Below are 14,959 nucleotides of genomic sequence, written 5' to 3' on the forward strand. Positions count from 1 at the left end.
TCCTTAAAGACAAAAATAACATTGTGAGATGTGCTCACCTGATTTGTGTTAAAATGGAAAATGTGTTCACCTGATTCGTGTTAAAATGGAAAATCACAGGGTGAAGAATAATCTTTTATGAAACAATGTCAGAGTCATAGAATGAAGAATAATCCTTTGTATAGAGTATCTTTGCTTGTGCTGCCTGCTTTTGTATAGTGTAACAAAACTTGTATCTTCTGCTTGCATTGCATATTGCTCTTGTATTGTGTATCTTCTGCTTGCATTGCATGAGATTTTTGTATTATGTAGCAGACATTGGGCAAACATCTTAAAGTTATTTTTTAGGATAGACCGGCTTTGTTGTAAAACAATGAGAATAGTATAAAACAGATTCGTGGAAATAATTAACATAAGACAACCCTTTTCTTGAAATAGTAATGCATATGTATTAGTCAAAAAGGATAAAAACTGAGATGAAACTGTTTGGGGCAAGTCTTGGTGGAGCGGAGACTCCCGGTGCGCCCAGCGCTGTTTGCTTGCTTCCGTTCGCTTAATAAATTACTAATTTGGATAAAGATCCCACTTGGGAACAAGTCATTTATCACAACATTAATTCAAATCCTATTTGACATTAGTGTCTGTAATAGTGTAATATTTTCAGTGAACTTACAGAGAAAAAACTGTAAATACCAAGTCCATAGGCAACCAAAAACATTGGTAAGAGACCCAACTGATAGTTCTAAGAATAAACTTTGCCAGACTGTCAATAACAAGCCAGAAAACCTGCATCAGAGAACTCTTCAGTTAAAGGTGAATTATGTGAGGACAGTTATTAAAATGAACCTATGCCATAAGATTTGGTGTGCCAACTGAATATGCATACCCAGTATTTGCCTAGGTTTGGGAGCTGTTCCTTTCCCTAGTTTTCTCTTGCTAGATGATGCCGTTAACCACTATGAAAATAGAGCCATGCTATCATTGCAGAAACAATTACTTGAGAATAGCTGTAAAAAAGACAAAAGGTATGTTAACCTCTCAAAGATTTGGGTGGGGAAGACTCTCCCCCAGGCAAATGAGGAAAGCAGGAAGTCACAGAAGTGCGCACATTTTTCTTTGGGATCACCCAGAGATATGTGGGCCTCTTGGGGCCCGCAGCAATCCTTCCTCCTGTCTAGCCTCCAGAAACAGTGGATGCAGTTTCCCACGCTAGCCAAAAGGGGCTGTGCTAGGGGAGTGCGAAGGTGGAGCTATGTGTGAGCAAGAGTAACTTGAGAGTGCCTCCAGAAGCTCCAGACTTCAAGTGACTAGACTACTGGCAGGCCTTGTGGATGGATTGACCAGGTGCTGGCTGCTGTTGCTCTGTGCTGCAAGTAGCTTTCAATGTTCACCCAAAACTTTCCTGCGCACGATAGGCACATGGAGCTAAAGGAGACCACCCGTGATCACTCAGGAGTGCACAATATGGCCTTTCAGGTAAGCGTCGTTTCCTTTGCTTTGCGGGGAAGAGGCAGGGCTTAAAAGCAATGAACAATGCTTACTTCATTCCCTGAACAAAGACAAAAGCAGTTTCTGCACTCTGCCTTCAGATATTTTACAACACCCCATGTGCTTTGCATTGATATCCTGCCAAAGTACAAGGCCCTTGTACAAAAAGCTGGAGGACAATCGCCACATTCAGGACAAGGCTCTGCCTGTTGCTTGGTATACTGATCTATTTGAAAACTCGCCTGACTCAGTAATTTCTGTTAAGCTGATGGATCTTTCACATACCTCATCCACCTCTCCCATAGGCTGTGTCAGTTGCTGCTTTTTCCTGGGGATAAGTAATTCACTGTTTTGTTGAAGTCAACATTATGTAGCAGACATATATATCTTGTTGGAGCAATGAATATTAACATTATCAGAAAAATAATAATGTAATCACAGTAGGGTATATCTTCTGTCTTCCACGCTTAAAATAAGTGCAATTGTCTTGTTCTGCTCCCAAAAAGAGCACAGAGAGGAGGTAGGGAGCCAACCCAGGAGGTTCTGCAGGTTATCGACATCATGTCAACAGCAATTAAAAAAAACAAATGCAGATTTCAAAAGCGAAAATACCAGAAAACCTGTTAACCAGTTAGTTCATGTTTTTCAGCATCCAGCTTCCCTACACTTTCATAGAAATTAGAGCAGGAACAAACAGAAATTTGAAAACCGACAGCCAAGCCCATTCACTGTACTAGTGATAGAAGGTAGAACTGGCTGGGGAGAGAAGTGTTCCTTGTTGTTCTCTGCTGTGTTAGCTCCTTACACTGCCCCTGAGCTCAGCTAGCAGGAAAGGTAGCAGATACTGGGTGTGAATATCAGCCAGCAATAATTCAGATAGCACAGAACGGTCATTGTAGGTGCTAAACACGTGGAGTAACAGCAATGACATCCAGCCGTTCTGTATATTTATTCACTGGGCTGTAGAAACAGAGAAACAATAGACTGGTAATCTGCGGGTCAGAGAGTATTTGTGGAATGAAGGGTCAAGTCCCAATTTAAGTCAGTAATTCACAGTAAGTGGGACAGCTCCAAGAGGAGATAGAGAGATAACTCTTTCAAAGCATGATAGCCCACTGGTTAGGGCATTCTCTTGGGTAATCAGCACACCCTCAACACATCTGTGCTTCAGAACAGATCATCAAGCAGTTTGAACTTGGGTCTCAGTTCAAGTGAATGAGATAAGAGAGGGCTTCATCCTGGGTAGATTTTTCACACATAGTATGTGCCGAAGACAGTGCAATCAGATTCCAAAGTCTGTGCCCACAAATTCATTAAGGAGAAAAGTCCCTTCCTAGCTGCAGTAGATTGATGGCCAGTGCTCTTGACTGAATTGAGCTGAAAAATAATTTCTCATGAACTGTCTTTGTGAAGCACAGTACAGTAACTCGGCATAATCTGCTTTAGGCAGCTAATTCACCTGGACTGTGTGCAGGGAACCCAGATGCTTCTTTTCCATTGCAGACATCTGGAAGAGCCTGCAAGTCCTCTCTGATTTAAATTATTCAAATGCCAAATCACAGAGACTGTCCAACAATGAAACTGAAGTCTGAGTCAAGTTTTCTGGTTACTTTTATTTCCTGGACTGTTCACATTTACATTTACACTGTCAATTTTCTATTTACATAGAAAAATGAATCACGTCACACTAGAAACCACTGAGAATAAAACAATCTCGTATTTGTTCCTGTTTTCTTGTATTTGAGCTTTTCTTGCACAAAGAGTGAATGCTTTTCTTTCTCCAAGATACAGTGTATTCTAGTATTAAGCAATGAGCATCATCCCTAAACCACAAAATATAAAAGGGTTCTGGAAAGGGATGAATTTAACCCATTTTCAGTATCAGTGTGGGATTGCACTCCGTAGGTACCTTCAGACGTACCAGAGCCATGTAATGGTTAATACACAAAGGGTTTAAAAAAAACAAGACAGGGACAAAGTAAACATGGGTTAGGTAGTTCGTTTTGTAAAGTAAATAAATTAAGAAAGCAAGTCTCATGTACTACAAAGCAGTTCAAGGCTAACAAGTGATGGATGAAGGATCAAATCAGAGCTTTATTATGTCAAGAATGAGAGGTATTGTGCCTTCTGTTGTGAAGGGACTGTAATGGGATGAAGAGGTAATACAGAGTAATCTGCCAGTGGTCAAAGGGGGATAACTATTTGAGCTCTTCTTAATATCACATTGACTGTTGATACACACACATCCTTCTGTACTATTATAGCATTTTCATTGCATCACAGAAGCTTTAGTAAACCCTCAGAAATCAGTTAACCAGTGTTAACTTTCAGAGAGGGCTTGCATCTACACAGCATGAAGTTCTATTAACACCATCAATGGCAATAAAAAAATCCACGATCCTGCAAAATATCACCTACTTCTTTTGTTTACTGCACAGATTCCACTTCAGCTGTTTATAGGCATAGTGTCAAAAACTGCAGGTCCTACTATGATAATGGCAGTACCTTGGAAAAATAAGCAACTTTTAAACCACATTAACAGCTAAAAAGAGTCTTAAAACAGAAAACAAACCCCGAATGTAGAACTCTATCTGTATCTCTAATTCTCTCTCTCTAGTATTAGAGGCATCTCAGTTACTGAGAGCTGTTTGGGTGTATCTCAAGGAGCAAGCTTCTTGTGTTGGGTTTTAGAAATATAGCTCTATCCACACTCCCACTCTTCCCAGTCATGCTCGTACCTTTCAGTGCAACATAACCTTAATAAAACCCCAGTACAGTTGTTAAGATCTACATACTGAAGTTACCTGCTTTGGGTGCTACCTCATAGCTAGAATCAACAGACTGCTGCACTGTTTATGCCAAGACATTCATGTTTTTAATATTTCTTCCTGCTTAAATATGTTTTGCAATTTCAGGAACCTAAATAATTGTCCTCATAGTCTCATTCAGAAGATTGTCCATGCAAAATATCTACATGCCAATCTAATAAATTCTGTATCTACCATTATGTTATCCAGAATGTGTAGAAACACTACTCTGTTTCTTGCATTCAGTATTGTTCAGTTCACTTCTCTCTGATGGCACCAGCTGGAGGATCACCAGTCGCCCACAGCATTTCTTGCTCAAAAAGCCTGCAAAACTAGCAGTAACCCTAAAACTGAGATTGGATTTACCTACCTTGTGCTTATCCCTCATTTAAGAAGCAAAGGTTTTAACTGATCAATTCTGATTATTCGGATCTGTGCTAATGATGACGTTAAACAAGTCACACTTATTCCTCAAGGAATGGAATTATATAAGCTGGCTTATATAATGGAATGGTAGATGGGACTAAGTAACTCCCTGGATTTTAAAAGGAACTCAGAGATAAACATAAAATAAATACTATGCAGAGGAAAATAACATCTAATAAATATTTATTCCTCACTGGCCTTCTATTGACAGTGTTATGACACAGTAAGTAGGCAGTACCTGTTTCTGTGGCAGAGCACATGCGCAAAGCAAGCAAGCAAGCTTATAACAAATCCTAAAAAGTACCATTTAGTCCTGTGTTTATCGCCATTCTCCACAGTTTCCTACTCTTTCCTGGTTTGCTAATTAAGACTATAGAGATTATGAGTTTACATTTCATGGGCATCTTTTAATTTCCCATGTAAATCATGAAGGCATTGCACTGCATAACTCCATCAGATCCAGGGAGAAAATTATGCAGTCCTTTTCCAACTTTGAAAACTTGCTTTCCGAAGATATACTGTTAAAAAAAAAGAAGAAGAAAAAAAAAAAAAAAAGAAAAAGTTAACTGCGACTCTATCTCTTACAGGAAATGGTGAAAGCTAGCTCTACCTTTAGGCTCCTTCCTTATAAATACTGAGTATTCTTGTCCTTGTCATCCTCATTGTATTCCTGCTTGCTATCAACAGATGTTTTGAATGCCATCATTCCAAGGGTCATTTGCATCTTCTTATCTTCTTAGGACTGTGAAGATCTTTTTTTCCTGCTTTTTCTGGAATTTGCTTTCTACCTCTGATATATTTTACTTGCTCTGAGAGCAAATGGATTTCCTCTTTCTTTCTTTGTGGTCACCTTGTGCCAGTCTATCATTTGAACTTCTTTATCCTGCATTTCAGGATAGGATCCAGCTATCCTACCCAAGACTGACCACTTAAGCTTTTAAAGAAAATACTAATGTACTCAAGAGGTGGGTGAGCCTATTTTACAAGCCGTTTCAAAACACCTCATGAAGATTTAGCCAGGTTAATTTAAATCTCACAGTACATGTTTCTTATCTGCTGTGTCCACAACACTTTTACTGTAGTTTAACACATGGGTAATGAACATTCCTCCCTTCTGCCCAATACACTGAATTTTACAATTTTACAGGAATTTATGAATTAGAGAAAAAAATCTTACTTAATATTTAAAATGCATTTTAACTTCTTCAGAATGATGACACTGGCTAGCAAAAGGTAGTGCACTGGGGAAGTCTTAGATGAATGGTCTTTAATTACTTTAATTAAATCTGATGGCTGCACTTCAGCTGACTGAATGCAATCCAAAATCCAATGCAATCCAACTTGGTAATTTAAAACGTTTGCTTTTGAGGCATGTGTTTTTCACTGAATTCCTTAAGTACCCAGATTCTAATCTCGAAACTGAACCGCTGAACTGACCCACCCTTAAACCATGAACAGTTTAAACAACTGCCTGAATGGTCTCATAGCAAGTCTGTTTTCATCACTAACTGGAAGAGGGCGAGACAGGAAGGGGGACGAGTGAAGTAATTTAGTCTAGAATGTGTACTGTTCTTAACAGTACAACCCTCCCTTGAAAGGCAGTCAGGAGATAGGAGGGAAAGTCAAATAATAGTTATGAAACTGCCTAACACTTCTCATACTGTTGTAGTGCAATAGGGGGATCTGTTGCCTGGTGTTCAAAAGGCAGTCCTGACAGACACAAGAGAGAGAAAATATGCATGTATAAGGCTACATCATCATGTTAAGTCATGCTTTTGGCTATGGTTCCATACTCGGTGTGCCTGTGCCAGTTCTTCCAGTGGTCTCTGATGGTCTTGTGAGGGTCTTCTGGGGAGTATCCCCTGCCCCTGATTATGAGGTATTGGTTCAACTCAGCACATGACCATGCACTTGTCTTATAGCCAAGTGCACAGTCCATTAGCCAAGGACAATGTAAATCTTAATACAATGCAAAGCACAAACCTTTCTTAACTCCTTTTGGCTACACCTGAAATATTGTCTATTGTTCAGCATTTGTTACTGTTTAACCCAGAATTAACTATAGCTCGTACTAGAGAAAGAACTACTTATATCCTTGTCAACATTTAAAGTAGATGAATCAATTCAAGTGTGACCTAATGGGAAGACAGTTTGACCATCCAAGCTTCTCTAAATTGTTTTTAACTTCCTCCTTCCTTATGTCACTACAGACTGAGTAGTGGAAGTGACTTGGCATATTGCTGGATCTGGCCTGTGTTCATAGCAAGGCTGTCCTGACTATAGTCCCTAAGTCTTGAAATCCTGATTTCTGTCACAATGTTTTAAGCTGCAGACATTTCCAGAGGCTTTTCTGCCATGATGGCAGTTTTTGTAAAAATCTGCAACAGCAGATAATAAGCACTGATAGATTGCCGTTTTGTTGGAGCTCCTTTAGCAAACTTAGAAAGACTGTAAGGAATAGGTAGCTTTGCCACTTAACTATTACTAGTGTTATGACAAATTATTTTTTTTTCTTGAAGAAAATAACATGCATAGTCACCAAACAAAATTTAGAGGAGGATGAGGAGATTGTACTTGAATCAGCTTGTGAAATACAAGAAAATTCCTTAGCTTCATTCGCCTCATTCAAAGACAGTTTTAGACAAAAGAAGTAACCTCTTACTGAAGTAAGCTTGTTATCAGTAGCAATTAACCAGTTTATACTGAAATTGGAATATGCCAGAAATGTGGTATGATCAGGTGAAACCAGTGTGTTTTATGCTTGCAGAAAATAACACAAATCCATCATCTTGTGGCTTGGGCTGTTTAGAACCCCAGGAATTATGTGATGCTCTTATTAGTTTTCAGTTACATTACTCATACATTAATATATTTTAATTACTCTATAAATAAAACTCTTATGTAATCATTTCTGTTGAGCACTCGGTTGGACCAAGTCAGTTCTAGAGGTTTCTTCCAACACAAATTATTTTGTACTTCTGTTGCTTTTAGACAAGAACTTGTATGCTTACTGTTTTTCATGCTTGCTGGCAAAAGTCATAAGAAATCTAGTTTTTCTTGCTCAGCAACAAGTATAGAAATCTTCACAGAGACTAACCCCAGAGTAGTGTGTGTATATGCCAATTACAGAACTTTGCTGCTTCAACTTCACTATGCTGTTCTGTATGGTATTTTCAATGTATTGTATCTCAGTGCTACTATTAAGCACTGCTTCATGTGATAATTCTTTTTGTGCTGTATGGAGTGTGCAGTAGAGGCTTTCATTGTCGACTGCAGGGGCAGCCATGGCAAACTCCCAGCACAGCATAGTCAGAAGGCAAATGAATAACAGAGGTGCTTTTTGAAAAAAGAAATACCTCCCTCTTGAGGGAATGCAAAGGTACTCTGCATAGGAAGTATCTTTTAAGGATGCATCTGGTTCTTTCAAGCGAATCAGCAGCTTCTTGCAACTCCTTCCTCTTCCCTCAGACACTCAGAATTCCAGAAACACTTTTCCTGAAAGAGAGCATTTGTCAAGTGTAGAGGCAGAGTATCTTTAAGGAAAATATGTTACTGAAATGTGTTCTGCTTGCTTCTGAGGATAGGTTTCCACTAAAAGGCAAAATTTAACTTCTGTCTAGTAGTACTGCTTATTCCTGCCTTTATAATAATTTACTATGATTAAGCTTGTATTTTTTTGTTTGTTTTGAAATAATGGTTTTCTTAGAAGGCTAAATGTAGATACTAACTTACGGGGTTTATTACCATGTCAATAATGAGCTACTTCATGCAATAAAATACAGCAAAAGACCATACTGTAATTGTTGCTGTAAGAAACCACTGGAATAGAAAACATTTATATCAATTGCGGTTATAAGTTATCTGATAATTTGCATAAGCAGCTTTCTTATGAAACCAAAATAAGAACCAGCCCTTCAAGGATCATTAAAAAGAAATAATGTACCCTTCAAAACATTTTAAAACAAGAAAACTTAGCTGCAGAATTAACAACAAAAAAAAGAGAAATAAGGCAGCTATCTTCAGCTCTCAGTATACTCTGATAAAAGGTATGCTCCAGAGTCTAGCTAGTAATGGTAGCTAACTGTTCTCTTTAAAGTTACTCCTGTTTTATTCCAAGAACAATAAAAGTGTGTGGTTTGGTTTTGTTTTGTTTTAAACACATTTATTGCATATGCATGAGGAGCATACATACTGGATCAAGGCACTAACAGCCCCTGGTAGGCTGAAATAGGCCATTTTGCCCTTGGTAAGAAAAAGCTCAGGAGCTCTGTAAATTTGTTGAACCAGTCTGGAGGCAAAGGGCAGCACCAGGTGGATGTGTATGTTTGGATCAAGAAAACAGCAGATTCACATTAGTCTAGCACCATTCATGACAAACGCAGCTTTGTGTAATAGTGCAGGGACTTCAACACCAAGCTCTGTGCACTGAGTTTCAGGGTTCCTCTACTAGTAAAGTAAAACATGGAAGCACAGTAATCAGAGTATAAATCAGTTCTTTCAACACATAAGAAGAGCTTTCAGCTTTTGATTTGAACTGATAAAATTTCTGGTCTTGTCATGTCCCAGAATGACAGCGAAGGTGTGGATGTTCTAAATCTGAAGGGTCTTGCAGACAATTCACAGAGAACCAAGAATTTACAAAATAAGAAAACTGTACATACTAATCAGGTATGTTTTCTTTTTCTTTTTCTTTTTGTTTCCTTTTGAAAGCCTTATGTAAATTCATAAACTTCAAATTGTCATTAATTGGCTGTGATAATACATCCAACACAGATAGTGTAATAAAACCTGATTTTGATTTTAAATTCATAAACTGACAGGGAAATGAGTTGTGTTCTAAAAAATATACTATGCCAAAAACACTGAAAGTTGAAAGTATGTGTAAGATTCAGAAAAATGTTTTCTAATGCCATAATGTCTTCATACAAGATACAAAAGAGGCATCAGAAATGGTGATCAGAGGGAATACAATGGACAGTGAGTTGATATTGAAGCCTTTTCTCTTGAGAATTAAGAAAAAGAGGAACTGGAAACATTTGGTTTAGTGAGAATATATTTCAGGCAGAGCATACACATTATTAAATTCCTACTCAACCAAAACGGGAAATTTCAGACAAATGCAAACCAGAGGCAACCAAAGAAAGAAGAGAATACATAAAAATTACTTCATAATAAATACATCCCTTTTAACTTCTTTTGACTGTAAATTCATTTTAGCTGAAGTAGTCAGTAGCTCACTATGAAGACGAGATAGTCAGGTTAAAAAAAAAAAAAAACAAACCACAGTTATTTTACTAGTGTCATGTATTCATACTTTCACATCGACACTCCAGAAATAATCTGCTACTCTAAAAGTTCCACAAAAAACTTCTAGTATTTTTTCATGTTGTAATTATATCTACTTGCCAGCTTTGGAGATGGCACTTGAAGCAGCACATAAGAAACAGAAGTTTCCTAATGCTGTTGGTAGTATTTTTTGTCTTCCAATAGCCTTTGGGTACGATCAAAAGCAGAAAGGGCATGCTGCCAAAGACATGCCTCTGCTCTCAAAGTTGAAGTGGTTCCAGATTTACAGTGATGGAAAGGATCACTTAGACTGTTCTGATATGAACTCCTGGGAGTTAGACCAGGATCTGAGATCCTAGGAGAGGAAGGTGATAGCCAGTGCCTATACCTTTCTCTTCAAAAAAAGCCATAAAAAAGGAAAATGTTAAAACAAAAACAATAAAAGGACTTTCAGAACTGATTGAAGTGCTGAAAAATGGAGAAAAGTAGTGGCAGCCAAGTACACCTTGATTTTATACAAATAAACCAATTTCCCTCTGAAAAAAGTTCAGGTGGAACCATTCATCCACTACTTTGTGCAAGTGTAGTAGAGATGCTGTACCCACACTGACACCTTCTCAGGCATACTGTGATTGAGGCAGAGGAACTTATATTGAGGCTCTGCAGAGTATGGACTTAGCTGTGGCCCCTGCTGGCAGAAATCCACCTGCTCCATGCAGCCAACACTCCCCAAGAACCAGATCTGCTACCAGGTTCAGCCATGAAAAAAGAAGAAAAGTGGTTTGTATGCATTCTCCCATTGCCTTGTGTATCTGCACAGAGTTATACACAAAGTGATCTTTGTGTTCAGATTTTCTTAACACCTTTTGATTTTAATGAAGGAAAGCATTTGTGACAGCAAAATAGCAACATGACAATTTCCATAATAATTTAAATACATTGTAAACTATGTGAAAAGATGTGGGTTTATATTTCTTACATTAAAACACTCAAAATTAAAAACATGTTGTTTTCTAGACAAACAATGTATTTCACAAATTCGAAGAGGGGAGTGCAGTCTTGCCTGGGCAGCTGGGGACACTGAGCACATTGTGGTTGATGGAAGCTTGGAGGTGGGACATGGGCTTCAAGCTGTGACCAGGAGAAAGGACATGGTGTCACAGTGCAGCCATCTGTAAATGTGAAAGCATGGCTCTTTGACCCAGAGGGCAGGACTCTCCTTTATAATGCAGGTTCAAAAATTTGTGAGAGGCACTGGCACGCAAGTTTAAGCTCAGGAGTAAATGATAGTTCAATACTATCAGCACTCAGTGTCCCTCAGGTGAAGAGCTCACCTCTCACAGCTGCTGAGAAGAGTGCTCCCAGTTACCAGAAATAATAGCAACTTAGTAGGTGGCAGCATGTGCATTTTTCAGGTTTGCTTTATTTCAGAGTCAAGACTAAAGAGAGAAAGAAGTTGAGTTTAGCAAAAATGAGGCCATAAGTTACAGTGCAGCTCCACCAAGCCACGCAAACTCCCATGACCGTCACCCCGCCAAAAACTGCAGCTGAGAGGACTGAGACTTCTGTCCATGTCACAATGAGCTTTCTCCAAGGGCAAGGAATAGCAGCTTCTACATACACACTCCTCTGCACCATTTTAGTTCCTGGTGGTGTGTTAATTTTGCCTTTGGGCTGGTTCAAGTGTCTCACTAGGAACTAACTCAGGGCTTTCCAGTCTGCTTTTCCTGCAGCAGGCAAACCAGACAGAAAGCTGGGGCCAGGGCAAAGGCAGTGGAGTGCCTTTCTTCACACAGCAGTTTGGGGAATGCAGTTGTGCCACTCCAGGTGGCTGGGTACAGATGGCTGACTCCTCTTGAGAGGGTAAGACACAACCACCAACCCAGGAAAACATGGCCTGCCTTCACTGTGGTTCTTGCTGGATCCCAGGGGCAGGCACACCGCCCTGACATGGCATCCACATGAGGAGGCGTGTGTTGAAAGGGCCATGGGCAATTAAGCTGCTGCAGGTGAATGTGAGTTGCCTGGCCCATGCTGCGAGCCCTCCTGCAGGCCCTGAACGCAAAGGTACATACTCTTGGGACAGGTGCTTTCCCTCTGCCCTTCTGGGCCAGGCCAGGAGACATGGCAGGGGGTGGGCATGGCAGCCCCTCTCAGTGTGCCAAGCAGCTTTGGGGAGCTATGGGTTTCCCAGCCACCACAAGGACAGTCCTTGGTAGAGGTCATGGTTGTTCAAAGCTTTAATTCAGTCAGGCCATCTGAATCCCCTGATGTAGCAAAAAGCTGCATTCCCAGGGCAAATATGCTATTTGCCCATATTTCAAGTTTCTGCTACAAAGACCATGGAGGCCAGCTCACTTTAAGAGATTGCTACCTTTTATGTTTTCTCAGCAGCTTTACTTAAGAATAAATTTATTGGCTTTGTCAATTTTATTTCACAATAATCTCCCCTGCAATTTAACCATTCTCCATAGGTAAAATTTCCACCTTACTAAAGTTCTGCAAAGAGAGAAGCAACAAAAACAGATGGTTGTCAACAGGAGGTGATGGGCAAGCTGGCTAATTAGTAGCTCTACCATCTCTACCTGCAGCTCTCATTTTTTTACTTGTATGCAGTGGTACTCTGGGGCCTTCTTCAGCTCTGAATAACACTGGTATATTTCTTTCCCCTTTATTTCCCCTTTGAAAATTTTGTGGGTGGCTTGGGAAAGCTCACAGCACTGGGTTTGCTTGCTACTGATCAGTGTTGGTGGCAGACAGGAGAGCTGGAGCTGGGCACTCACTGCAGATGGGAAAGTCTTGAGACTGCATCAGCTATCTGCCAGTGGGGATCTCGGTTTTTCACATTAATTAAAAATCATGCAGCCCTCTCTCAGCCTTGGCAATGATCTATTTTCCAGGAAGATGAATACATCAATATTGAGAGTGATCTGCATGAAAACAAATGTGACTCGGTAGATGATGAGCAGCTACGCTTGAAAGGGTAATGTCTTTTGAATGAGTAAGTTTTCCACTCACTTCATCCTGGCCTAAGCAATAAACTGTGTTTCTGCTCCTGGAGCGACAGCTCTAAATTTCATTGCCATATCCCTAAGCTACACAGAACTTTGTATCGACTAGCAATTTGTGTAATACAGAAACACATTGTATTTAAAGTTATTATATCTTTTAAATTATATACATGACCATGGAACTGACTTCCTAAAGCCTTATAAATTAAAGGAGCAATATATTTTTTTTTCTTTTTTGTACATTAACAGATTTTTATAGTATTTCCATAAGAGCCTTTTTTGCAGTAAGGTCTTAAATAGTGATCTGTTTCAGGAAGTTAAAGATTCATTATTGTCCTTCCATTTCCATAGCTACATGCCCCAGTGCAAAATGAGAACAGAATAGCTTTAAAAAGCTATTTTGGTGGAGCAGAATTTTTACACTTCGTTAAGACTGGTGCCAAGTTACCACAAAGTGAAAGCAAACATCTACATTTTACTTGAGGATTATTTTTTTCTGGCAAAAATTACAAACCCTGTATAATACATTAAAAAATAATAACTAGAAATTATATTTTAATGCCTTAGTATTTTTCTGTCGTATTGAATCTTTATATAAAACTTCATAGAAATAATACTGTACTTTCCCCCTAATTTCTATGACTGCATTCTGTTTTCAGCACATCATTTTAGCTTTGAACTTGTCTGTCAGCAGATTCTATCATCTCACTGTATACCTCATATAGGAGTTTGTTTCACTCAATCTGGACTACTTGGAAAGATCTCATTCCTGTACAAGTGATACTTACATACAGAAGTGTTTGTGAAGATTTTTATTATACTTTCAAGTTGTACAGCCAGAAGTTGAAGACTTGTTAATATGATAAGGTTTGTTGATGCTACCACATTAAAATACTGCTTCAAAAATCTGGCAGCAGTCTTTAGAAATCACTTATATTCTCTTGTTTCTCCTCTCAATTCTTTGCATATTTGTAATTCCTTTAACAGTACATAACATGCAATAACAAATATTTAGCCTTGGCTAGCAGAAACAAAATCTGAGATTTGATAGACCAAGCATCCAGGTTTCACAAGCCACTGCAGTGACAGTTACCCAGCATCTCCCCAGGAGTAAGCTAATTGCAAAGACGTGTTGGCACACAAATGGTTGTGCAAGATTAGTAGGGTCTCTCCCCCTCAAACCTGGGCCTCTGCACAGAGATGGGTTGAGCTGGGGCAGAGATGAAGCCTGTATGGGATAAATAGGGATAAATAGTGTTTAATTCACAGCATTTCCCATTGTTCTTCCATTATCAGAAGGTACATAACCTCGCATAGCAAAAGCTTCTCATAGGCTGAAAGCTGAAGAGCACTTTGTTCTGATGACCTTCAGGCTACAACTTGTTCTGTTCTCTCTGGTTTTGTACTTAGTTTTCTACTTTGTCTAGGTTTATTTTTATGCTGAGCACCTGACAAGGGCAATGGTATCCCTAGCAAGTTGGTTTTGGTAACATAGCTCCTGAAAGCAGGATCTAATATCTTTCTTGTATCTTATCAAAAGGGGCATTCACAAAGCGTGCCTTAATTTGGAATGTGTCATACATTTCTTTCAACAGTTATTTCTGAATAGTCTTTGGTATGAGACTCAACCTCTTTGTAAGATAAGTCTGTTGATAACATGGGTTCACTACATGTGCAAGGTGCTAACATTCACCTATAGCTTACATGCAGACCAGAAAAATTATTTCTGAGTTGCAAAATGCAAGCAAGAATAGTTTTTACATATACAAATATTTCTCACTAAAGTTCTTCTTTAAATGTTCTTAAGTTATATCTGCTTGTTCAACACCTCTGGTTAACGAAAAGATGTCAGCAACGTGCTGCACTTTAAGACTATAGGACAAGCTTTTAGGAAACTATGTTTCTTTCGAGAATTGACCAGATCTTGTGAGGAAGGCCTTTTTCTGCCACCTTTCAGAACAG

At 39.1% G+C, this 14,959-nt stretch overlaps 1 protein-coding gene across 1 annotated transcript in view; it reads left to right on the plus strand.

Annotated features, from left to right (window-relative positions):
• Positions 1-1,398: 1,398 nt before the first annotated feature.
• Positions 1,399-14,959, plus strand: part of SLC28A3 (solute carrier family 28 member 3) — a 41,016-nt gene continuing 27,455 nt past the window's right edge. The window contains exons 1-3 of the mRNA XM_051642834.1: positions 1,399-1,455; positions 9,267-9,368; positions 12,887-12,969. Of these exons, the coding sequence (XP_051498794.1) occupies positions 1,399-1,455; positions 9,267-9,368; positions 12,887-12,969 (242 nt within the window). The remainder of the gene's footprint in view (positions 1,456-9,266; positions 9,369-12,886; positions 12,970-14,959) is intronic.

Source organism: Apus apus, chromosome Z (genome assembly GCF_020740795.1).
Source record: "Apus apus isolate bApuApu2 chromosome Z, bApuApu2.pri.cur, whole genome shotgun sequence".
Taxonomy (NCBI): Eukaryota; Metazoa; Chordata; class Aves; order Apodiformes; family Apodidae; genus Apus; species Apus apus.